The sequence below is a fragment of the Pelecanus crispus genome, chromosome Z (assembly GCF_030463565.1).
Source record: "Pelecanus crispus isolate bPelCri1 chromosome Z, bPelCri1.pri, whole genome shotgun sequence".
Classification (NCBI taxonomy): domain Eukaryota; kingdom Metazoa; phylum Chordata; class Aves; order Pelecaniformes; family Pelecanidae; genus Pelecanus; species Pelecanus crispus.
In genome coordinates, this window is record NC_134676.1 from 80,277,328 (window position 1) to 80,303,569 (window position 26,242).

The 26,242-nt window shown below is 38.8% G+C and overlaps 1 protein-coding gene across 1 annotated transcript in view; it reads left to right on the forward strand.

Moving 5' to 3' along the window:
- VCAN (versican) overlaps positions 1-24,297 on the forward strand; it is a 104,206-nt gene extending 79,909 nt beyond the window's left edge. Inside the window, exons 8-12 of the mRNA XM_075726611.1 lie at positions 5,905-6,063; positions 6,835-6,917; positions 22,213-22,357; positions 23,509-23,691; positions 24,167-24,297. Coding sequence (XP_075582726.1) covers positions 5,905-6,063; positions 6,835-6,917; positions 22,213-22,357; positions 23,509-23,691; positions 24,167-24,297 — 701 coding nt within the window. The remainder of the gene's footprint in view (positions 1-5,904; positions 6,064-6,834; positions 6,918-22,212; positions 22,358-23,508; positions 23,692-24,166) is intronic.
- Positions 24,298-26,242: the final 1,945 nt, after the last annotated feature.

Sequence of the window (26,242 nt, forward strand, 5' to 3'; positions counted from 1 at the left end):
GGTCACAGGTGAATGAACTAGACCTTTGGATTTGTTTAATTAATATTGTGTATTTTCATGTTGGTTTCTCATCTTCAGTGAAAGGCAGTTTGCAAACTCTTCCGGCTCAACCTGTAGAGATTTGTTTGTCAGAGCTGAAAACTTTCAAAGCTGACCAGCTCCAGCACTTTTTACTGTTTAACACTTTCAGTAGTCTGGCTAACCCTGTAATTTGAAAGGACTTTCTGAATCTGTTCTCCAGAATTATAAGTTGACAACGTTTTCACAACAAAAGAAATAAATGTTCTCACTCCCTTTCTCCTCCCCTTCATTCCAGCAAATCCATAGTAGCGAGTGGCTCCGAGTACCGTGGTAGCTTTAAGCTGCTTTTTATGACCAACCTGAGAGTGATTTTAGGTGGTTAATGTGAACATTTCCTAGTTTGTCAATCAGAACCAGAGCCCTGCTCACTCAGCTTTGGAATTTAAATTTCCTCCACTTAAAGTTCTGCAGTGGTTTGGGACTTGGGAAAAACATCTAATGCCAAATTTCCACTCCACCAGACAAAATAAAACTGTGTTGGCAATTCAGACACGGTTGTCTGGCAAGCAGGCTTTATTTCAAGGCACTAGATTTAAAGACCAGCCAGAACGACAAAATGTGTACCTTGGTGCCACAGGAAAGGTGGAGTTGAGCACACCGAGATTATATTTCATTGCTCTTTTTAATTTTTTTTTTCCCAATATATACTATTCATTTTAGAAAGCTTTGAAAAAAGTCAAGCTGAAGGACTTTAGTAGGCACAGTGCTGAGTATTCAAAATGCCATGGAAGGCAATGGAAGCAGTGAGCGTGCTTTACCTCTGGAAATGAAACTCAAAGTAGAGGACAATTCCACTGCATCCTGGCCCCACGACACTGGTGTAGAAAAAACATAGAGCTCAGAATTTTACCCAAATGCTCCTGTGAGACTTCTCTAGACTAAGGGATCTTTGGCTGATGTATTACACCTGTGTCAGTGTTAGGAGGGGATGTGACCAGAGGAAGTGCAGCTGCACATCAGGGAGCTCCGACAGGTGGTAGAAGTTAGAGGAGCCTTCAGGGTGATCTAACCTAGGGTGAGGGAAATCAATCCTGAGACTCAGTGAGCTGTAATTGGCTCCCTGACAGTCATTTTTCTTGCCAGGTGGAAACAGTTCAGCAGACAATCTGAGCCCAGGAACTTCTTCCTGAAGAGAGCTAAAGTCGTCTGATGTTAGAAATAGAGCAGCTGAGGGTGTTTCATTTTTAAACTAGATTGGTAGCTCAGTCAGCCAGCATTGCTTCTTGTTCAGACTAGATTAAAAGTGAGTGGAGTACTTCTGTTAGATAATACTCTCTTTTGCCCACCACATGTGTCTTTTCAAAGTACAGATGCGTATTCTGCATGCCACTTGGTGACATTTGAACATCACTTCTTAAAATGCAGAAATAGCCTAAAACCACTTTTTCGAAGGGTGACTGCAGGCTACAGTATATCTTGATGTGAGCCTTATCCTGGGGGAGCCATCAGTCTTTCCATTGTCAACCCTCTGAAAAGCTTCTGTGAGAGCACTCAGTGTCCAGATAAATGAATGCAGAGCTTAGATCCTCCCAATTTTGCTACCTGAAGCATTGCTTTGCAAGCTTCATGTTTGGGGAAAGAGGAGAGGAGGGTTGTTTGATACCCTGTCTCACACTGGGCTGGTGGAACCAACTGTAGAGAAGAGTCCCCAGGGATCAGTGGGGTGTATGAAAATCTGCAGCTGTTGTTGCATTGTCTGGCCATCTGTATTTGTGGTGAGGAGTACCTTACTGCATAAATAGTTACATGGGAAACAACAAAATGGTAGATACTTGCAATTTGAACCTCAATTTCAAGAATACGTGTTCTTTATGAGAACTGGGTGAGCACCTGTTCAGATTTTCCTCTTCCTTCCTTTGCTGGCTAGAGTTTCCTTTTCTTTTTCTCTTTTTGCTATTCTAATTGGTGTCTACCTGCTTTCAAGGAATGGTGTTTGTGTTTTGAACTTAAGGTTTGGCCTTCTCTGCTGCAGGAACTCTGCAGGCACACCTAGGCTAGCCTGTTTACCAAATGCAGCTGCATGCATGGACCTGTGTGCCAAAATGGCACATATGTGTTTGTTACGGGACATGCCTCCTTGTGGTAATGTAACCAGCTGTCCTTTTGCAGGTTCTGAAAACAAAACCTTTGTTTTTAGTCATCATATCAGGAATAATGTTTTTTAATAACCTAAGCTCATTGTTCAAATGTCTGTGATTACTCTAGTCTCATTTGATTCACTTTGTTCCCAGGGCTTGGTAGCTTGGGATGGAAGTATTTGAGAAGGGCTCAGTGCAAAGATACTTTCTGAAAACAGATGGTCCCTAACTGATGTCTTTCAGCTGAGAAGGGATTATTTTGAATAGTTACCAGAGAAATGGTTTCTTCTCAAGATGTGTGGGCTAACAGGCCTCAGGCATTTGTTCATTAGCTGAAGGCACACAGTCACAGATAAAATTCACAGCTGAGTAAGACTCTCATTATGTTCCAGTACCTGTGTTTCAGTCTTTATTTTCTTTAAGCTTCTTATGGAATTTCTTTAAAGACAAGGGACCTATTGTCAGCAGCTTATTGCAGCTGTTGAAAAGTGGTACCTATCTATGTATTAAACCTACAGAGAACCTTTTTTTTAGTGCAGTGTTCAGAGATGTTGTTATACATATACAATTGCAGTTACGAGGAAAGAAGCTGTGTAAGTAACTCCTTGCACACATCACTGAAAAAGCCTGTAAATTGTCATAAATCTTAAGACTAGTCAGACAACTTTTAAAACACCATAAATATGGCAAGCAGTGTTTCAGTCTTTCCATCACATTCTGGAATAAGTTTACAGAAAGCTGTGATTACGTCCCTGGATAAGTATACAATGAACATGGATTATTGTATTCAGTAAGTGCTTGCACCTACTCTGCTTACAGGTGATTGGGTCAGAAAATTTACAGTCACCTGCAGTTAGAATTTACTGGTTCAGTAAAGGCCTTAAAAACTTATACCCATATGGAGCTCTTACTTTTGTGTAACCCTTGCAGCTTTATTAATGTAGTAAGATACACACAGGACAAAGCACTGCAGAGATGAAACAGTGCCCACATTTTTACTTGCCTGGTTTGCATTTTTTGTCTTCTAGCCTCCTCACTCTCCCTTTTGCCATTCCTTTTTCCCCTCTTCTCATCAACATCTCCTCTCAAAAAAAAACCCCAAAATCCCTGAACAAAACAAACCCCTATTTATTTCATAGCCTTCAGCCCTGTCTTTTTCTGTCTTTGTAGATTTGGGCTACAAACAGGTGCAAAGAAGTTATTCAACTTTTCCCTTTTGGAAAACAACATGCCATTTTGAACAGGAGAGAAGAGCTTTATGTGCACTGCAGTACCTGCATTTCAACTAGGAGAACCTATGTCACCATTTAGCATCCTCTATCTTAAGAAGAGAAATTTTGTTATTTATGATTCATGCTCAGGCCATTATATCTCATTCTTTGAACCCAGTCTTCTAGGTTTTGTGTTTTCAAGCCTCTTTGCCTCCCCCATGTGCCTTTCAGCAGATCTTCTCCTGAATCGTGCACTTCTTGCCTAGCAGAGGCCAGGGAAAGTTTGATTAGAATAGCCTGGAAATGCTCTCTGGCCACAATTTTCTCAGGATGCAATGCTGCTTGCTATTATCTGACTTCTTTCCTGTGGGACAAGGGAGTCCCTGAACAAGATTAATAATAAAATCTTAAGTGCCTTCACAAACGACGTAGCACTGTTAGTCAGCATTGTGTGGTTAAAAAAATGTTCTAGGAAGCCAAAGGCAGACTAAACTTTAAAATGACCTAGATGCCAGAGATTAAAGCTGTATCTGAAGCCTGTACCTCATACAGAATACAAAGCGGGAAAAGATAAAAAACTGACAAGTTGGTAGTATAGATTACATTCCTTTTTCATAGCTGGGATTACTCAAGGCACAAGCAGTTTTCTGTAGTTTAACTTGTTGAAAATAGAAGAGAGATAATCAGTCTAAGCTCTATTATGCCTTTGTATTTGGTACATTTATGTCTGTACTGATGACTTTTAGAAAACAATTTTGATACCAGACTCCTAAGAAAATGACTGGTGTGTTTTTAGTGTTGCCAGGAATTGTCAGAGAAATTCTGGTAAGCCTCCAAAGTGATATGTTTGCATTTTTAAATTCACTTATGTACATGTAAAATCTAGTTTTTATCTTGGGACATTTAAAACCTTTTTTTAAAAATAGACAGTTTGGTGCTTCAGGATGTGAATGGCCTCTTCCTGCTATCAATTAAGAACCAGCCTGGTGGTGTGAAAAAATTATTCCACAATTGGTGTTCAGGTGGTAGCTGCTCAAACCTAAGAAATATTGTAGTTAAAGAATTTGCAGTCATGTGTCATTGGCATATTCTGTAATATTTGGCTTTTTCTGTACTAATGCAAAAAGACCCCTTTGGCCAAAGCATATTACTGACTATTGACTATGTTGACTTACTAAAAATGAGAAATCCAGTTTCATACCAAGAACATATCTATACCTCTGGGAAGGCCAGACAATTTCTTTCAGAAACAGTTTTGTTTGGGGATTGATAAAACTTGGTGGGAAGTGGCAAATTCCTGTTTGGTAGGGTGGGGAAGTCCAAGCTTTGTGTTTCTGTTCTTCAATATCCTGCAACTGAGGCCCTTCAGGGTCAACCGTCATGTACTTAGATAGCTGGAACTGGCTGTAGTCGGAACAAGCTGTAGTCTTGTGCTGAAGTGTCCTTTATGATGCCATTTCGTCTGCCATAACTCAAAACAGTCTGAGTTTTCCCTATTGTTTCTCCCATTCCTCCCTAAAAATCTCTCTTCTCAGTGGCAAGTTCTTATCATCATCAAGCACAGCTCAGACACTTTCAGGCATCGTGTTTATTATGCCTGTCTTATTAATACTGTTTTTTGTCTGTGATTCATTCCTGCAGTGCTGGTGCAGAAGCAAACTTGGAACCAGAACTTTGTTGTTTCTTGCCATCTATTCTGTTTACAGCTGCCTAACCTTGACAAAATAACTAACGTCAAATCCATGGATTGTTACTGTTCCAAGGCTCGAGTTTATTTCTCTTTAGATGAAAGGATATATGGGCTGATGTGAACTTCTGTCTATTATGCATTCTTATCAGTTCCATCCCTCATACAAGCACAGACTGTGCATTTCATTACTTTGTATTTCAGCTTTACAGCCTTCCTTAGAAACTGATGCCTAAGGTTTATTAAGTTAGTCTTTGTCAAGGAAGATGGGTTTTGGAGAAGGATTTGGAGGTGTAAGTTCAGAAAGATAATACTGCAGCTTTGCATCTATGGACTGAACAATCACAAACACTTTCCTTCATATTATTTTCAGCTACTAATTTCTTCCAAACCAAGGCAATTCAGTACAGTCACTCAAAGAACCATTTTCCCTTGCAAGTAAAAATTCCCATCCCTCTCTACAGACTCAGAAAACTCAGATGAAATGTAGACTAACTGCAGTCCATCATCCAGGCATTTCATTCATCCACAGTTATGGACTGAAGATGCCCTCTTGAGATTGTCCAGATACAACACAATTCAATCAGTGGAAGCTCACAAGGTTGCCAGTTACAATTATACCGCTTACATAAGTAACATGCTTGCAGCTTGTACTGAAACTGTGTAAATAGAACTACCTGAAAATGTAATGAGGTCTCAAGGATGAGTGTTGATTGTTTGCATTTGTACTGCTTAATGGGTGGATAGCTTCTTGAACCTTTGCTCTGCAGAAAATCTATCCGCTTGCATGAAACATGCCTGTGTTTCACATCCATTGACAGAGATGTGATTTATTTGTTTGTCGCAGACACGGAGACCTGTGATTATGGCTGGCACAAGTTCCAAGGACAGTGCTACAAATACTTTGCCCATCGGCGTACATGGGACACAGCTGAAAGGGAATGTCGTCTCCAGGGAGCACACTTGACAAGCATTTTGTCCCATGAGGAGCAGATCTTTGTGAACCGTATGTACTGTTAGAATTCATCTAAACAAGAGCTGGCACTGAGGGTTCAGAGCTAGTGAAATATCCTCCTGAACACTCAGCTTTTACATCTCCATCCTAAAATAGACTTCTAGAATATTTAAAAGGCACACTTTGCATTTTTCATGTTTACTTTTGCAGTCAATGCAAGTTCCCTATCACTATTAAGTTATTATTTGCTACATAAATTTGTTTATTTTTGAAGAACAGAACAGGAACTATTGTTTTGGCATTGGAAATTGATGAAACTTTTTTTCTGGAGGCTTTAGATTTTTTGTGCACCTGACATCAGTGAGCATACCACCATATATTGTATTAGGTAGGCACAAAGAAATAGTTCCTGCATGTCGTGTTGCACAATCTAGACAATGCTGCTCACTGCCTAACAAAAACATGAAAAATGTAGGTTAAAATATGTGCTTTTATTATTGTAATCTTTTTTGCCTTTATTTTTTTTCTCCCCCTCATATGCACTCAGGTAGGAAACTAATCTGTTTTCTTTGGGAGATGCTATCAGGAAGGAAGAGAGAGGATTGTTTAAAACTGTTAGATGAGAATCTGCATTTTTATAGACATCCCAAATTAAAATTGAAAAGCTGAAAACCAGCCTGTAAATAGTTGTTTGCATAATGAGCAGAAGAATCTTAAGAACAGGATGTCTGATTCATTCTGTGCGAATTTTTTTTTATTTTCTTTGGTGAAATCTCTTCCATTTATGGGAAGGTTAATAGAAATATCCTTCTGGTTCCTTAGGTATTGGGCATGACTACCAGTGGATTGGCCTCAATGACAAGATGTTTGAGCGTGATTTCCGCTGGACTGATGGTAGCCCACTGGTAAGATGCCTTTGAAATGAAATCACTCATTCATTTCTTTTTGTGGTGGCTTATCAAATTCCCACAAGCAATGAGGGAAGCGGCATGAAAAAATGCAGTCAGTAAATATGCACCCAAGCAAACAGCCAGCAAACTCTTGTTTCGGGATAACTACTATTTTGTGATATAGATCTAAAATCTTATTCTTAGTTCTTATTATTGTGTATGTGGGACCTCTCAAAACTTCCAAATAAAAAATCTCAAAAAATCTGAGACTGTAATTTAAGGGCCTCTGCTGAGCTGGTTTGTGCTCTTCTGGTTTTATACAAGGACGCATGTGTGACAACTCTCCTCTCCCTTCTGTATATGGAGCAGAATGCATTTTTTGGATAGGATATGGCATTCAAACTCTTGTGTTTGCTGGATCTGTGAAAGTGCACAAAGGAGCCTCTCAAGTATTATTGGAGATTGTTCTAGTCTGTATGGCAGCTCTACAGCTAGGATGGAGAAGCAGCCATCCTTAGGTGGTTCAGGAGGCCTGTAACCAATAATCTGTCCATAAAATTTTAAGGTGCTGTTGATACCTCTTATTGCCTTAAAACAAGAAGGAAAATCAGCAGAAGGAGAGGGAGAACACTCTCTACCCACCTTTAACTAACCTAAATCAAGAGCTGATGGATACAAGAAATGATTGAGTGCTTTCCAATTCAAAACTGTCTCTTCTGTAGAAGGGACAGGTGATTTATTGCTGTGAAACACCCACTGAAGAACATTACATAGATAAGCCCCGAACTGGTTATGCTTATTATTTTCCTTTCCAATTGTGAATTCTTCTTAAAACAGAAAGCATCTGGACACACATATGCACATGCTCACACATGCATGCAATGATCATTGCTGCATACCATGTGGCTACAACTTACGTAGAAAGACACCTGGGGCAAAACAGGCTTCGTTTATCACCATTTCATGTAAATAACCAGAGGCTTAAAGTCCTCTAAAATGACTTGTAAATAAGCCATTTCATGGGGAACCTACCACATGTGGCAGGTGACAGCACAGGTGGAAGGAAAAAGGTGATGAAACTTTTTGTTTTCTGACTGATTGCTCAGTGCATCTGTGGTGGTACCAATGTGCCCATTTGTGCTTGGAGTCACAAAGTCTTGCAGGATGTAAGCAGAAGAGTTTCATTTCATTGTTTTCTCTTGCCTATCCTCATGTATTTTTGGGAGCAGAAGATGGGCTATGGGCTTGAACTCCATTCTGGATGAGTTCATTCTCTGTCTCCTGATGCGGCTTCTTACACCTCACTGACAGTAACAGGCACCCTCTGAGGGTGGTTTCGGTTTGCTTGGTGCTCAGGGGTGGACTGGGCTGTCTGCAGTGGTTGGAAAATGAGCCTACACTTCACTGAGGGATGTAAAGCTAGGTGAGACAAATTTGGGCATAAATGTAGTGCCTGAAGGGGCAGCCTATCTTACACTGGCAAGTGTAAAACAACATATATGCTCACATATTCCAAGACAAATTTGGTATGTCACTGAATGATGAATTCAAGGAAATTAAAATTAGGGCTGAGATTCTTTTCTTTAATGCAGGCTACTGGGTAAATGTGGTATTACATTTTCACTTTAATTTTAAATTTTAAGAAATTTAGATACTCTAGGAATAGAATAAGACCATCTGCCCAACAGACTTCTCTTTTGATTGATCTTCTTTCCACTTTATTTTTCTTTTAATTTTAACAACTTCCCCCTGTCTCTTCCTTCAGAAACAATTTAGGTGTCTCTTGAAATCATTTATGTTCATTACTTCAATAGCTTTCCCTCGTAACTTGTTCCATATGGTTTCTAGATACCATGGTTCTGAGCAGCTTCCTCATTTCCTCCTTTTCCCTAGATTTAACTTATTTTTCATACTTTCTAAATACTCTCCTGCTTACAGTGATTTATTACTTCTCTAGTAATTAACAGGAACAATACCATAATTAAATATATGCATCAAATCTATTTCCCTGATGAGGTCTTGAAATTCCAATGAATTTGAATACTGTGTAGGTCAAAAAATTACATCATGTATGTATTTCCAGGTGAACAGTAGTCACGATAGCATTAAACTCATTAACATAATTTGTGATCATGAAAATAAGCATTATTACATCATCACTCAGGTTCTAACTTGAATTTCTGAGATTAGAGGTAGCTCTTGCATACAGTCAAAATCTAAATAGCCTTCTTGTGTTTCACATATCAGGGTGGATCTGTAATTCAGCTGTTTCTAACTTTGTTGCCTAGCTCCATGCTTTCTCCAAGATAATATTATCCAACTGCAGTTCTGTTCAACACTTCTGGCATAGAGGAAAATTTGTCAAGTCTACTGAGGATTCCCCTGATATAAGAGTTTTTTTGGAGATACTATCAGAAAAGTCACTCCAGCTCTTAGACAGACTGTGCATCTACAACTGATGTACATTTATCTTTATCTTTATACTTGTTTGAATTTTCTGCCATAACAGCTTCATTTAATCTGAAGATCATGCTTAGATGATTTTATTACGTTTTGGGTTAAAAAAAAAAAGAGTTCCGATGCTTTTTGACTTAAAAGAAAAGGCAAATTAACAACAGCCACAGCAAGACATGTGGATGGAATTGTTGGCCCAGTACTGCCCAGATGAAACAGCTATCATGCATTTTAGTGATTTCTCTTTCACATGAGTTTTCATTCTGATGCCTCCCACCCCCCCCAACCCCCCCCAAATTGGGAATATTGGGAATCATTGAACCACAGATGTTACCATTGGAGATCATGAAACAAGGTTTGGATTACTTTGGTACTCATTTTCCATGGACATAAGGACCCACAACTTAAATACTCAGTATGTTGAAAGGAACTCTTTTGCCAGGTGTTGGCATGTATTTTATTAGCAATTTCTGGAAAAGGGATTGAATACCTTTTTTTTTCTTTGCACCTAAAAGGTATTTCAACCAATGAATTCAATGGAAGGAAAGCAGCCTTTTTTTTACATTTTCAGCTCATACCAAGTTGTGTTTTTCCACATTTTTTAAACTGAAGCTAAGTGCCAGCCACTACTAAATATGATAGTTGGACAAAGCATATACCTCATTCCTTAGTGAAAATGAACAAACATACTTCCAAGTGCACTGCACATTATTTCTGACTACAGTAAGCTATTGAATACACATGCCCACCTTAGTTATTTTTTTGTGGACTTCATAGTCATATGCAGCAGTGGCATATAAATCTTGTGCCGTCTCACTTCCATTGGCTCCCAAAAAACGGGGGTGGGTGGGGGGGGGGGGGCGGGGCTTTTTTTCAGGACACTTCTTGTCAGTTCATTTGAGATCAGGGTGATAAACTCACCTTTGTCATTGGCCTAGTAATGTAAGAAAACTTGAATTCTCAGATGAGGTTGTGGAAATTTCCCTTACCTCATGAATCAGTGGATGATAATTTCACCAACCAAATAAGTAAGGGCCATTCAGTGTCCTGTGCAGTGTCCAGATGAGATCAATTCATGCCCCTTCAGCGGAATTGGAGGTTTGTTTGTTTTTTAAGGCATGTGGGACAATGCAAACAAGATTTTTAAAAAGTGAGCATATAGAATTAAGGTTCTTACTGGGAAACCTACACTGAACCTACAGTACCCCTGACAGGCGCACAGCCCTACTGAAAACAGGGGCAATTATTTAGGTGCCTAGTAGTGGACTAACTATAGTCAGCCACTTTTGACATCTTGGCTTTCTTTTTTTAACCCCTATAGAAAATGCTGGCTGTCAGCAATTCATCAAAACCAGCAGCAGTCAAAAAAGCCCTGTGCATGTTTTTCATGTGTCAACTGGAATTTATGTTTAACTTGCCAAAATAATGCCAGTAAGCAAGTCTTGGAATAAATGAAGAGTGATCTTGTAAATACATGCTCTGATTCTCAGAGTTCCTCAAGGAAAATGTTGGTGTCTTGAATAACAAAGCAAGTACAATCAGGTTCAGTGAGAAAGCAAGGAGCAGTATTTAAAACTTTTTGGTCCAGATGACATTTGTCCATATCTGTATTAGGTCTACATCTTTTCCATAACAAGAACTTTTAAAACAAGGAAAATTACCCTAACAAAATAGAAATGGCCACACTCTTAAATCATAGTATTGTAGGCTCTGTTCCTGCAAAGAGAACTTAAGAAGGCTTTTTGATCTACTTCACTGAAGTGTTTGATGCATAGTTATCTGTGGCTTTTACAGGATTTTGACAGGTTTATTTCTTAATTGTAAAGTGGTTTTTAATTTAAAACTGCTCAGTGGTTTCCTGCTTTCAGGCAAAATGGCATAATTTTATGCAATGGATTGGGTAATGCAGATAAAATCTCACCATCTCTTGGTAAAAGATGCCTTTTTAGCATGCTGTACCCACTACTTCCCAAACACAGACTGGGCTTGAAAAGTGCAAAATAACATGAATAAAGTAGTTGGGTCCTACCTCTCACGCCCTGAAGTTTAATTGTCAGTCCAGGTGCTACTTTTCCATAAACAAATTACTTTCCAGGTAACTGAGATTTCATTATACTGAATTTTATTGGCCAGGTCAATTTGCTTATTTGTCTGTTTTGCAATTTCTTTAGAAAACAAATTGGGAGCTTCTTGGCTAAGGTCAGAGCACATCTTCAAAGGAGCTCCTTGGCTAAGCTTAGGCTACCTTGTCCAATATGCAGAAAAAACCAAAAAGCTGTAGTTATACTAAACTGTGGAATCCATTGCAGGTGACCCATATGAATCTAATTTGTTCTGATTTGTTATACTGTATCCATACTGCAGGAAACAATCTATTCTCATCTACAATGTGTTCTTTCTCTCTCTCTTTTTTTTTTCCTTTTCTTTTTTCTGTTTTTGAAAGAAAGTTTTTCAGTGTTTCCAGTGGTTGTGAGAGGTGGATTAGTGTTCTAGAGCTGATGGGCCACATGAAAAACACTTTGGCAGCAGCAACAGTTCCCTTTTTATATCAAGGGAAAATAGTTGATTGCAGCCATGTTAGTACAACATAAAAAGTGAATGCTCTTTCAAGAAACCTAGATCATCACTAGTGGTGAAAGTTCAGTGAGAGCTGGAGATGAGGGGCCACTGCCACAAGCATGGGCTTGGAATACCAGCAATATCCAAGATCGCATGGACCAGTACAAAGGCAATTTGTAAGCTGCAAACTTTGGTGTATCTGTCTAGTCCCTAACTTCAGATAATTTGCCTTAAAGGTGAAGGTAGTGAGAGCAGGTACTGAAGTGTATTCAGAGAACTCACAGCCCCCCAACATTTGTAAAACTTCATTATTCATTACTTCCTGAAAATCAAGCCAATTTCTGCTCAAGACATTTCAGGTATGATTACATTGACAGATGCAAGAGGCAGAAGAAAATAATATAGTATTTTAAAGAGCATGTTTTGTTAGCTCTGCTTTTCTTCTATTACAGTGTAGTTAAAAGGCTGTTCTGTTGGCATTTGGTGTGGGAAAGCATTAGTTTTTCTCTGCTTTACATTCTACACAGAAATGAAAATGGCTATATGTAAGACTTTGTTTACATTTAAAAAATTACAGAATCAGGATTATTCTTGTGCTTTTCTGTGCAGTTTTCTCCCAGCATTTCTGTGATAGCAAACAACTCTTTAATATGAATCATGGACAATCTTCATCCCACAATTATCATAAAAAGCTCTAAGCAGTAAAAACAATTACATTTGGCAAAATCACGGTGATACAGGAGAAGAACGCGAGGCCTAAATACTCACACAACTATGTGAAAAGAGGAATTTGTCCATGCCTGCTTGGATCTTTGTACACTTTAAATTTGATGTAATACAAACTACAAAAAACCAAAACTTATATTATCAGTGGAGACACTTAATAATTGGCCTGATCAAAGGAAGAGTGGACACAATGTGACATTTGAAAATATCTTAGGGAAATTGAATTTAAATAATTCACTTAGTTCTGTGAATAGTAACTTTTACAGCTGTAAAGCACACCCATCCAAACAGAAAAAAAATCTGGTGTTGCTTTTGGCAGCTTCTCCATTGTATTTGGATTGCTGGCGTTTCACTGTTAAGGACCCTTGTGAGCAGGCACAGCGGTAAAGGAGTCCTTTGGAGCTATTCATGTTATGGATTAAGCGCATATAGCTACTTGGGGTTATGCCTTGGGCCTCTGTCTCACAAGGGGAGTTATTCATATCCTTTGGAAAATGCTGTTGATAATTAGTGCTTTGTAGGGCAGTGAGCTCACTCCCATTACATAAGATTAGTGCTGTAATAAGGAGCTGGCTAGTGTCTGTGGCCAGATTGTCTGTCATTTGGAGAATGCTGCCAGCTAGGAAAGTAATGGGGCATATTGCCACTTTTAAAACTGTCCAGAGGCTCTGCATTAGTTTTGCTTCCCTTTGGCATAGGAGCATTTATGTTTTGTGTTTTGCAGTGCTGGACCTCAGGTTGTCAAAAAAAAAATGCAAAACAAAACAGAAGTTTAATTCTGGCAAAAACAAAGCCCTCTCTTTTCCTTCCTTTATTGGTCAGTGAATCAGAATGCTTTAACTGAGCAAATCTGTAACTGCACCCCTCTTAGAAAGAGTAACTTTATTGAACACAAAAACCTTCAAAAGGCATGGAGTATTGTAGGGAAGGAGCCTGCCTCTGAGGGTTAAGTAAAGCAAACAAACTGAAAAGTACTGTAGTCAGCTGCAAACAAAAAGCTTATTGTGCCTATGTCCCACAGGATCCTTGGTGAAGGAGATTTTAAATCTACCAAATGTTTTGGTTTTGTGCTGCAGTCAGTCATTACAGCCTCTTTTTAAGATGCTCATTTGACCTGCATTTAAATGGAGGAGAACTATATAATGTTATTAATGACAGGTATATTTTTAGTTCAGTATGTCATACGCAGTAAGGAGGGCCTCTTGGACAAAGTGGGGTTTTGTCTCATTTTTACCAGTGGGGTCAGCAGTTACTTCAGGGCCTCGTTACAGTTGGCTCTGGGCTAAAACGGTTGGACAGCTTCAAACCTGCAGTAATTGTTGACATAAATGACAACGTGCAGGATTTTCCTTTTTTCAGTGGCTTCCTGGTAGTTGTGGACAAAAAGTGTAAGTTACACCCCATGCAATTTGCATCATGTTGATAATATACAGTTAAGTTAGTGTGACTCAAAGAACTTGTATTACACCAAACAACATTTAACACCGTACCACAATTTTCTTTCACAGTAAAACACCTGCCCATTAGCAAGAGAATTTCACCAGCTCTTTGCCACTCATTTTTCAGTCTCTGTACTAAGGTGATTTCTGAAAGCCTAGCACACGCAGTTTACCCACAAAACTGAATTATACAGTGTGAGAAATATGATAAAAGCTATTACTCTGAGAGGAGTTGGTACAGAGCAGATATAAATCAATGGAGTTGTGTCCGCTGGCTTGAACTAGCTTTTAAAGAGTTAATAAAAGAGCTATCTTTTCTGAATAATTACTATTTCGGAACTATTCAGTATTGGGAGTCAGTAGTGAGTAGACATTGCCATCTAGTGGGAACTTCTTGCCATACTTAGTGGCTTCTGCTTCTCATGGAAAACTTGTCATACTACAGTGCTTTTATATTTCAGCATCATCACCTAGCCTTTTTTACTTGTTTCATTTGTATTCCTTAGATTTCTTTCCAAATTATTGATTTTCACATAGATCTTACTGCTTATTCGATCTGCAATTTGTGCTTGTGGATATTCATGGATATACATGAGTGTTTGTTATTCAGAATCCTTTTTTTTTGCAAGCTGTTGCATAGGAAATCCAAGAAATTTTCAATACATCCCACCACTCTGTTACCAAAAAACCCTTTCAAATGAAATATTTTGCAAAGGTCCTTAGCAAAGCTCCTTCTGGGAGTTTGTCTTTCTCACAGTGTGACTCTCTAATGGTAAGTGTTGAGTGTCTGCCCGATCCAAATCCTGCCAGTTTCCCAAATCCCATGCAAATAAAGCCCATCCTGGGTGCTTGAGGGAAGCCATTCAACTATGATCTAAAAAATAGCAGGATCGTGACATGTGATTTTTGTGTGTACCTGTAGATAAATTTAAATATAGCAGGTGTCTTCAAATTGACTAGAATTTGTCCCAGCAAAGATTTACCAACACTCTTAGCTTGGTCCCTCCTTCAGCAAGTTATTTTAGCATGTGTCTGAATTGTGCATGTGATCTACCCTATAGAGTTTAGGGCACCATCTGTGTCTTTAAAGCAAAGTATATTCTTAAACATTCACTGAATGGAGTTTTTAATCTCATTAACACTTTTGGTGAGTTGTGTCAGACTGCTCCCATTCACAAAATTAAACAGAAAAATCCTTTACAGGACTGGGGTGAAATTAAGTGAAAGAGAGCCTATGCTATAAGGTAGTTTCTTGTCTTTCCCAATGTCTAAATGCATTTAAATACTGGGTGAACTTAATGGAATTATTTCAGACATGGCCCAAACTTCACACTAATCTGAATTTTTTCTATTGAAAGGAAATGCAATCCCTTTCAAACTTCCCATGAGTGCCTCATGTAACAGAGTCAGTGCTGTATAACAGCATGAGCCACAAACAATGGTTTTCTGAACTGATCTATGCACTCATTGTAACTTTGTGCTGATCTTCTTGTGGTTCAGCCAACCTATAAAATTGGGTAATTGTCAGAACTTACTGAAAGTGAGATGTAATTTTTAGTTAAGCTATGCAATTATAACAGAACCTCCACAGCAAGGGACTTGTTCAGGGGCTTTCCTGATAAAAATTTCTAAGAATTTTTCTGCTATTGTGAAAAAACTTAACTCCTGTTCTTAGCAGAGTTTTGTGGGGAGGGGAAAGGACAACAACCAGTAAGCTTTGCAGTGGTGGTTTCAGCTTGTTTAGTGACAAATACCAGGCAGGTAATGTTGCTTCACTTTAAGATGAAATGGCACAGAGAGTGTCCAGTCAGCCAGTCCCCACACCTTTCCTTGGTTTTTTGATTTGCCTCATTAGTCTTGCATTAAGAAGGAATCAGATAGGGAAGCAGCCAGAATGAAAGAAAACAAAAATCATGTTGGAAATTACAAGTGCCAAAAAGTGCCAAGACAGTACTTTAAACTTTAAAGTACTTTTGTACTTTAAACTTACTTAAACATGCTGAAAACGTGCTTCCTTTTCCCAGAAGGAAAAGCATTAACCCTGTAAATCTAAATGGATATATTTCAAGTAAATTATTTCCTGGCTTTAGTTATATAGAAAAGATTATTGGCCTTTACACAATAAGGAGGTCAAGCAGTGAAGTTTTGTTTGCATCAGTAATTTATTTTGTTGTGCTGCATTAAACACAGTGCTTGTTGACTATTTTGGAATGCAAAATCCAAGCGATTGATCTCAGCCACTTGTATGTATGTGCCTTCTGGAGATAAAGGAATAGCTGAAATTTCCAAATGAGTCTCAGAAAGCTAAGATACTGCTTACTTGTAGATTCACCTTGGCAGCGCAAACATCTGAAAGAGCTCAGTGGATTACACAATAATAAGGAAATGAATCTCTCAAATAAGGCTGGTTATCTGAAAATTTAAGTAACAAATTTCCCACAAGGTAGGATCTTGTTCATGATGGGAAGGCTATGCTCATTCAGTTTGATTAGCAGCCATCTGAATGAGAAAAAGTAGTGACTATCTAATAAAGTTAGCTGTTTTACAGCTCTTGCTATAATCCTGGATTTCTTAAATGTAGTTTATGTGAAAAGTCAGCCTGTCACCCAACTGGCAGATTATGGCTGTGAGTTAATTCAATGCCATATAAGGAAATCCTCCCCAAAAATGTGGAACTTAATAAAATGTCTTCATGGGCTCTTGTAACCATCATATGCAAGCTCCTCCTGTGAGGCAAGAGAATTCATTGTCACTGTTTTACAGCCTGGGAATCAGCCAGCCAAGTGCATTGTTGAATGCCATGTAGGAAGCCTGAAGAACTGAACCCTGTCTCAGCTACAGCTCTAACCCATCGGCCATTCACTCTCTTTCTGCAGGACAATTTTCAGTGCTCTTTAGCAGAGAAAGCTAGAACAAGTAAACCCGATGAGTTAGTGCAGGCTTTGGTTTCAACAAAAAAAACAAAAAAAAATATTAGGGTATAATTAAAGGCATAAAAACCATCACAGGAGCTCAGTTTTCAGCCTAAAATGATGGCAAGACAGACTAGAGGTGTGGGTTCCAAAGGACCAAATGAGCATACAGGGACCAAAACCCTGTCCCCAAGGCTAGGTCCTGCAGTTACCTGACTGCACAGAAACCTCAGTTTTTTGATAAAAAAATACAAGTGTCTTGCCATCATGGATGTTGAAAGCTTTGCAGGATGTCTGCCTGAGCCTGAGGTGTGCACTTCCAGCCTTCACTCCCCTGAATTGGTTTGAACTTCCCTCTCCACAGCCACCTCAGCAAAGCATGCTTTATAGCTGCAGGAGAAAAGTGTAGTGGGCCAAACCTCCTTTGAAGCACACTTTGAGTCATGTACATAATTATGTGTCCTAAGATGTACAGTCTGGAAGTGCTTTACATTTTAATCCAGGGGAAAACTTCACTTGGTAATGTTGCTTAAGAACCAGGATAGTAATAGTTTTTAGGTCCTCCTGTGTGATCACCCAGTGTAAGTATTTCTGCTGAGGACTAAAAGGGTTGTAGCAGCTTTTCTTCTGTGTATTAACCTAGCATTTGAAGCTACTTAGGTTTTCAGAAACGTAAGTCATATCTTATGAATGATACAGCTAAGAGTATTGCTAAAGGTGTTGACTGAAGCTTGGTTGTTGGCAAGAAGGTGTCTTGAACTTTATCAATTCAAACACAGTGCTCCTTAGTGCAGTTTCATTGGTCTGCTGAGACAATAATAGTTTACATGAAGATATAACCTAACAGCAGGGTGGTTGAAATGACACCAGCAGGTTTTGGCTCTTCTGTGAATATGGCTGATCATTTTTGGACATGATCTTAAAACCCAAACAAACCTGAATGGTACATGTTGCCAAAGAATGAAGTTTGGGGTTTTTTTTGAAAGACTGTAATGCATTGAAATACAAGGATCTTAAATGACATAACCACTTCAAAAAGGGCATCTTGTTCAAGGTATTTTGGGCAGTGTTTCCCACAGAATAATTATGACCTGAGTATCTTAGATGCTTACTGCATTTATTGCAAGGGTAGGGGAGTCTTTACACTTAGCACACTTGGTATGAGAGATTGTAAGGAATACAGTTTGAAAACAAACAGTACAAATCAATATGTGATTTATGGGATTTGGTTCTTTCCTATTAATTTTTTACTAATGTAGGTTTGCTGGAGATAGTGCAGTCAAACCTGATTTACACTAGTGTAAATGAAAACCAGAATCATGCTCATGGTCATACAAAAATGTAATCTGTAAGAGGAAAGCAAAATACTAGTTTATTTGTCTAGGAACTTATTCCACTCAAACTGTGAGAATCTTTTTGTACCATTATCCCATTGTCAGTGGCTAAATAAGGAATTGAAAAACTACAGAAGAGCTGGGTGGAGACCTAAGAAAGCAGTTCAGCAGTCTGGAACTTCCTCTGCTAAGCAATTCTGGCACAAAACCCAAGCAAAATCAGAGTTATTCAGCCAAAATAAATCCATGCAATGACGATATCAGATGTGAGGTAACAGCAAGTCACTCTGGAGGATATCAGGCATTCTTGAATAAACCACAGGGCCTAGATATAATCCTTTGGCATTATGCTGCAGCCCTGCCAGCAAAGCAAACACAAATTTTGGAGTCATTATGGCATATGGAGTCTATGTGCTTTGGGTGGGAGCTGGCAAGCTGCTAAACACCTTCAGCTCACACACCCCCAATAGCCATTAAATATCCTTCATTCACACACTCTGATCCCTATGGAAGCACACAGCTCTCTAGTATAACTTGCACAAGAAACATCTGCAAGGCTTGTTGAAGTCTCCATTGCTGTCAGGATGTTATTGGTTAAACTTTTCTACCACTAACCTGGCTGTATTCTTTAATTTTTCTATGTCTCTGTATGTCTGGGCATATTCTTGAAAGCGATTGGATTGCCTCAGCTTAAGAAGTTGCTGCCCATCTGTCCTGGTTTTGGCTGGGATAGAGTTAATTTTCTTCTTAGTAGCTGGTATAGTGCTGTGTTTTGGATTTAGCATGAGAATAATGCTGATAGCACACTGGTGTTTTAGTTGTTGCTAAGCAATGCTTACACTAGCCAAGGACTTTTCAGTTTCCCATGCCCTGCCAGGTGCACAAGAAGCTGGGAAGGGGGCACAGCCAGGCCAACTGACCCAAACTGCCCAAAGGGCTATTCCATACCATATGGCATCATGCTCAGTATAGAAACTGGAGGCAGCTGGCCAGGGGGCAGCGATCACTGCTCAGGGATGGGCGGAGCATTGGTCAACAGGTGGTGAGCAATTGCATTGTGCATCACTTTATATATTCTTTTATCATTATTATTGTTATTTTCTTTTCCTTTGCTGTCCTATTAAACTGTCTTTATGTCAACCCATAGGTTTTAGGGTTTTTTTCCGATTCTCTCCCCCATCCCACTATGTGGGCGGGGAAGGTGAGCGAGTGGCTGTGTGGTGCTTTAGCTGCCAACTGGGGTTAAACCATGACACCATTGTCTGAGCGGTATAACAGACCATGCATACACTTGTGACTTACATTAGCAAGTCTTACTTTTCAGTTAGGTTGGGTAGTAAGTCATTCAGAGGTGAAAATGAGAGGTGATCACTTCTTTCTGCTTACCCCACCTCTGCAACAGACAGACAGACTTCCTGCAGCACAAGGGAAACCTACACCAATTTTCTTTCAATGCCTTATATTTTGTGGTGCTCCTGAATATGTGTCACAGCCCCTCATGTAGAGGAGATGGAGCAGGTATTGGGGCAGGACCATCGGCAAACATGGGCTTTCAATGTGTGCATGCACTCAGCTATCCCTGGTTTAGCATGCAGTAGCTTTCTATGTTGTGGTAGCATGAACTTTTCTGATCGGATTCCTGCATCCTTAACCAGCTCTGCTGTAAAAAGGTGCAAGACCGTTGGCTTAGCGGCCATTCCAAAATACCTGTTTGGAAAAGGGGTCCTGGAGCGCTCTTGAGTTACATTAGTACATGCCATGCATGGGCATATTCCTTCCTCCCCTTTTTCTTTCTCGCTGGCTCAGGAGATATGTGCAGAGCTTGCTTTTTTCTTCGCACTAGGTGTTGCAGGAAGCCCCCCACACTGCAGATGCCATTTGACTCATATGTATGGTATTTGGCTACTGTGCTTGCAAAACTTATACACTGATTTATCAGCTCATGTGAAATGCTGAATTCTGGACTTGAGTAAATGAGGTAGGGTATATTGTAGTTTAGGACTATTAAACACTGAAATGTAGAGATGGAATTAAGTTAGTTCCACATAAAAAGGGGGATGTTTTATTAGAGGTAATAAATTCAGTGCAGAACAAATTTATTTAGACCACGATTGTTAAATTGCTTGGATAATTAAAACCTGTGATGGGTAAGATGACACATGGGAGGAAAAGGTTAAGTATTTAATTCAGTTTTTTCATAGTTTGATTCATTGTAAGGTAGATACTACTTGTGTGGGGTATGTTAACTTTATTTCTAAAATGTGTTCACCCATGCAGTGAATAGTAGTTATTTCATAAAGTTAAGAAAATAGAAAGCTAAACTTTTATGACATTTATATAGGCCAGCTCTAGACAGAAAGATGTAAGCACTGAGGAAAGTATAAGCACTGTAGAAACTGTGTCATTTTGACCATACATGGGGCTAGCTGCCTATTTAATGTCTGGTGTTTATGTGAATTCCAGTTCTTTCAGATATCTATTTTTATCCTTCATCAAATTCTTCTTGGAGTGACACAACAGAAATCCCAAAGAATATCACTAAAAATAGTTTCCCAAATCTTCTCTCACTTTACATAACATTATGTAAATCTCAAATTACTGTGCTTCATTTGGGATCAAGATGAAACAGGAAGTGGGATAAAGAATATCCCACCTCTGCTGACTGCAAGAACAGTAGGTTATATGTCCCCTGCCAAGGACTACTGCATAGATTTTCAATCAGTGTGCCACTCCCTTTGTTTCTATTTTCCCTGCTTATTGATTGAAAAAACAGACTGAATCCTCCCTAATTTTCATCCGAAAATTACATTGTGCAATGATGAGCTTAGCCATGCCGGCAAGAGTGTGTTAGTGTGTTCTACAGTGGAATAAATGCAGGTTTAACCCATGCATGGAGCTGTGCACAGCCTGCCAGAAGTCAGCAATGACAGATCTTGGTAGGGACATATCTTTAGGTAGATGCAGAGCTGAAAGCTGCAGAGCCATGTAGCTAAATAAGTACAGACCTGCATGTAGCCAGCTTGGATCCCAAAGAACAGAGCTTGCCCAAATTGATATGCCAGATGTGTGTCCCAGGTGCAGGGCTAAGAAAATACTTTTTTTTTATGCTAAAGATATTTTGAAGTTCTCTCTCTCTGTCTTTTTTTTTTCTTTTTTTTTTTTTTTTTTTGTGTCACATACCAACAATCAGATTTCTACTTCTAAAACTAGTGTGCAGTTTCTGCTTTTATTCATATATATTCATAGATGTCTGGAGTTAGTTTTTCTACAGAGGGCAGAATTTGGGTCATTATTTCAAAAGCTGAAAGGCTGCTGTATATGCTCAGTCTGCCACCTAGGCCTTTTTAATGGAAATATCAATCTGCAATGATCTGGGAGTGCATTCTTGCACCTTTACTTATTTTACACCTAATTCTGCACATCATCCCATTGGATGACTTCATTAAATGAGGTCAGAGAATAAATAATTTGAGTCTGAGTATGTAGCCTGTAATTTGCCATTTAGTAGATGTGGACTAACGAGGGTTATGAGTTTACTGCATTTCCTGGCACTCCATTTCATGTCTGTCTATGTAGGAAAGAGTGTGTTTCAACACACTTAGGATCAGATTTTGCTTGTGCTAAATTGTGTCACTTTGTTTTTTTCACCTGACATCAGTTTACAGTAAGTAAGAAGTTAGATCAGAATATTTTTTCCCATTGTGATAATCTGTTAATAGAGTGGGAGGATATTATAAGTCTAGCTTTGTTTAGTTCATGATTAACAGCCTGAATCAAACAATTGAGATCGCTCTTCATGAAAGGTCATATTGTGTGTTCTTCTGTAAAATGGAATGTAAATATATTCCAGCACTGGGAATAATGGTTTTACTCCTCTTTTCTGCAGCAATATGAGAACTGGCGACCAAACCAGCCAGACAGCTTTTTTTCTGCTGGAGAAGACTGTGTTGTTATAATATGGCATGAGAATGGGCAGTGGAATGATGTACCATGCAATTATCACCTTACCTATACCTGCAAGAAAGGAACAGGTACAAACTTTCCAGTAACAATAGCGTAATTCTCTAAATTCCATTTTTATAAAGTTAAAATGACAAATTCTAGCTGATTTCTGGTGACCGGTACAGTGAGCCCTCAGCTGAGTTAGCCTCACAAAGTCATCTTTTGTCTATCCAGATATTACACCTGTACTTGATCCGTTCTTGAGTCAGGCACAAAAAGTGTACACAGATGAAACTCTTGGTTAAAACCAGGCAAATTTATTCTTAGGTACAGATCTCAGCAAAAGAGGCATTCATGTACCTGGCAGGCCTGCTTTACTTGCATACCATGAAAATATTACCAACTCTCTTTTCCTGGGATAGCATTGCTGTGAAGTTTGTGGGCAGCAGAATATTCGTAGGCAGTCAGAGGTGGCAGCTGAGCACTGGTGTGTGGTTAGATTTTCAGCTTCAGTTGAGAATACTTTTCACCCATCGAGTAACGTTAACCTTTGTCTTCCTCTTTTCCAAAACCATCTAGTTTAATGGCACTGCTGGAATCTGAAAAGCAAATTTGGTTTATACATCGTTAGACCTGATACCTACAGGAAACCTGTCTGTTACCAGGAGCTTACAGCAATACTTTGGGAATTGACTTTGCCTTTTCAGACTGAGAAAGTAAAGAAGCAGCCAAAATCTTGTGTGTGCTCCATTGTTCCCAATTACCATTTACAGCTTTTTGTTAACATGTTCTCTGGGCCTTGATGGATCCATAAGTTTTAAGTGCTTTTAAATAGTCTGTTGTTGAGGAAGACATGAGGAGTATTGAAAACGAGACTTTTTTATTAACTGCCTGTGATAATGTCACTGGTTTGCAGGTTTTGCAGCTTTCCTGTGAAAATCACTCTTTGAGTGAGTGTGCCAACCTTTGTGGCTCAAAGCTACATCAGAAATTTAAATCAAGCCAACAAAACTAACCAAATTATCTGCTGGTTTCTGATTTTCACCATTACCGTATTTGGTCTACAAGACTGGAGAACTACAGAAAATACTGATCTCCCTGTCCTTATTTGCATGTGTCTCTTGGGAGCCTAACTGAGGTCCCTTGACATCTTCCCTAGGCCAGGGTTTAGAGGTCAGTATCATATTCAGAAGTGGATTTACAAACTGATGTTTTGGGTTATGTTTTCTCTTCCTTTCAGTTGCTTGCGGTCAGCCTCCTGTTGTGGAAAATGCAAAGACCTTTGGGAAGATGAAACCTCGTTATGAGATCAACTCCCTTATTAGATATCACTGCAAAGATGGTTTCATCCAGCGTCATATTCCAACCATACGGTGTCAAGGGAATGGAAGATGGGATATGCCTAAAATTACTTGCATGAATCGTGAGTTCTTTGAAAGCAAACCAGTGCTGGATCAGAAACAATAGAGTAATTTAAGATTTATAAGTAATAAACATATATTTTAAGAGAAATGCAAATCTGGTATAACAAACTATGGCAGCAATACTGCTCCATCTATCTGTAGCAAAAAACATCAGGCCTCCAAAACTAATGAAAATGTTCCTCTTCTGTTTTCACAGAAGCCACTAAGATTCTTTTAAAGTAAACAAGAACACTCTTACAAAGCCCCTGAAATCAACAGGTTCCTAATAATACTAACAATTCTTTCTGCAACTGTGGTCTAACTGTGTGTAAGAGATGCTTCTCCTGTCTGTTACATGGTCATAGTGTCAGTTAATAATTTGTTAACCCTCTAATTAATCAAGAATAAATGGAACTGTAATGTGAAGTATAGCCAGCCCATTCATAGTTAAACAATTTTAAATTAATTTCCCTTTTTCCCTCCTTCTCATTGCAGCGTCCACATACCAAAGGACTTACTCTAAGAAATACTTCTATAAACATTCTTCATCAGGAAAGGGAGCACCGTTAAATTCATCAAAACACTATCATCGCTGGATCAGGACGTGGCAGGATTCAAGGCGCTGAGAGCTAAATGGTGAATGGGGATTTCCACCATTTCAGCCAAAGTCATAACTTTCTGTGCCTTTTCTATCACTTATAGGAGTATTATCAAATTGTTTTGAAACTATGGACTGCGGTAGTCACAAAGCATTTTGCAAAAATATGGTGTTTATCAGAAAATTTAAAAAAAAAAAAAAAAAAAGGAGAAGTGCTTATGGGGATAAAAGAAAACCATTTCCAGCCTATAAAGATTATGAGTTTTCTATATGCCATCGGTGTGGACCATTTTAGGATATATACCAGCCTTCTGCAATATTTAAACAGCTCGATTTTAGCACCAATGAAAATGTAAATAAGATGATTTTAATGTTGTTTAATTGTGTGTTGTTTTTAAAATCCTGTATATAAAATGAAAAGTCACACTAATTTCAGGCATATTTATGGTTAGAACGGCCTCAGAGGTCTTCAGTCATTTATGACATTGTTTTTATGTTGTTTACCTAGGCTGGAAATGGTTGAAATAACTTCACTGACTGAAATTTGCTATTATCAGGTGAAGATAAACACACAAGTTACATGACTTTTTTTTTTTTTTTTTTTTTAAATGGGAACTGTGCCAATTCCCATCCAAGGTACAGTTTGTGTCCATGCGATGCAAAGTTTAGACAGAGCACATAAAAGTGGCATGAAGCATGAACTAGGGACTGCAATCTGGAACTTTTTTTCTGCTCTCCATTCTGGCTTCGCCATTCATGAGAAAAGACTGCATGGGGGAGTTGTGTATGACAAGGAGGGCCTGTAAAAATTCAAGTGCTAATACATTAACTTTATCAACCAGGGCCACTTTTTTTGAAAAGAAAGAAAAATCTAAAAAAAAACCACCAACTTTACTTTCACAACATTAACCACAAGGTCTATATTACAGGTCTCTGCATTCTAAAATGGAGATAGACCTGGTGTTTGGGGGATTTTTTTTTTGTAAAAAACAAACAAAAATCAAAAAAGTAAATAATTTTGTATATATAACCATTTTTTAATCTTTTTATAAAGTAATGAATGTTTGTGTATGAATGCTGCAGCTGTGAAGCGTACATAAATAAATGAAGTAAGCCATACTGATTTAATTTATTGGATGTTATTTTACCCATGCAAAGAAGACTAAAAGAGCTCGCTAGTGCAGTATTAGCCCCTGAGCTCCACTTTTGGAACCATCTTCCAGTTCAACTGATATTTCCCTGCAGTTGGACAAAGTAGAACAAAATTCCTGCTGAACAGGATCATTTGTTTGCGGTTAGATGGGTGAGAACTGTGTGACTTACAGAAGAATCAGAATCTTGGCTTTCTAGAAAGATGTGTGTGCACAAAGAGATTATAGGTTGTAGTTGGTGCAGTGTGTACGTAGGCGTTTTCTATTATGATTTCTTACCCTGGTCAGCTCGATGACTGACCTCGATGTGTACAATAAGTGCAGAAGGTAATGTTTAAAATGACCTCTCCACAGAAAGGACTGTTATTTCTGCAAAGTGCCTTGCACACCTTTGGGCACAGGACAAAAAAAAAAAAAAAAAAAGTGAAAATAAAGAACAGTAAGTTCCCTATGTTATATCTTTTAAAATAACATTACAAATACAAATGCAGATGGGAGGTTTATGCCTTTGTGTTAGTGTGGGGATATGATGCAAAAAGTTGAAAGCGAAAGGAAAAAATTGAAACCCAGCCAACGTGTAAGAGTTTGTACTAGGTAGAGGTGCCCATGGAGTGACCTTGCCATAGCTCATTGGGAACACTAATTACAGTTCCAGACAGCATCTCTTGCAGTGACTGCTCCACTGAGTGTACACAATTTTTGTGTGTTCAACGTGGCAGTGCGCCACTGTGTTGGCCGGTTCATTCCCCACCCCTCGCCCCCAAACAGTGCACATAATACTTTTCTCTATTTATATTATTATCTTGTATAGTGTATAATGTG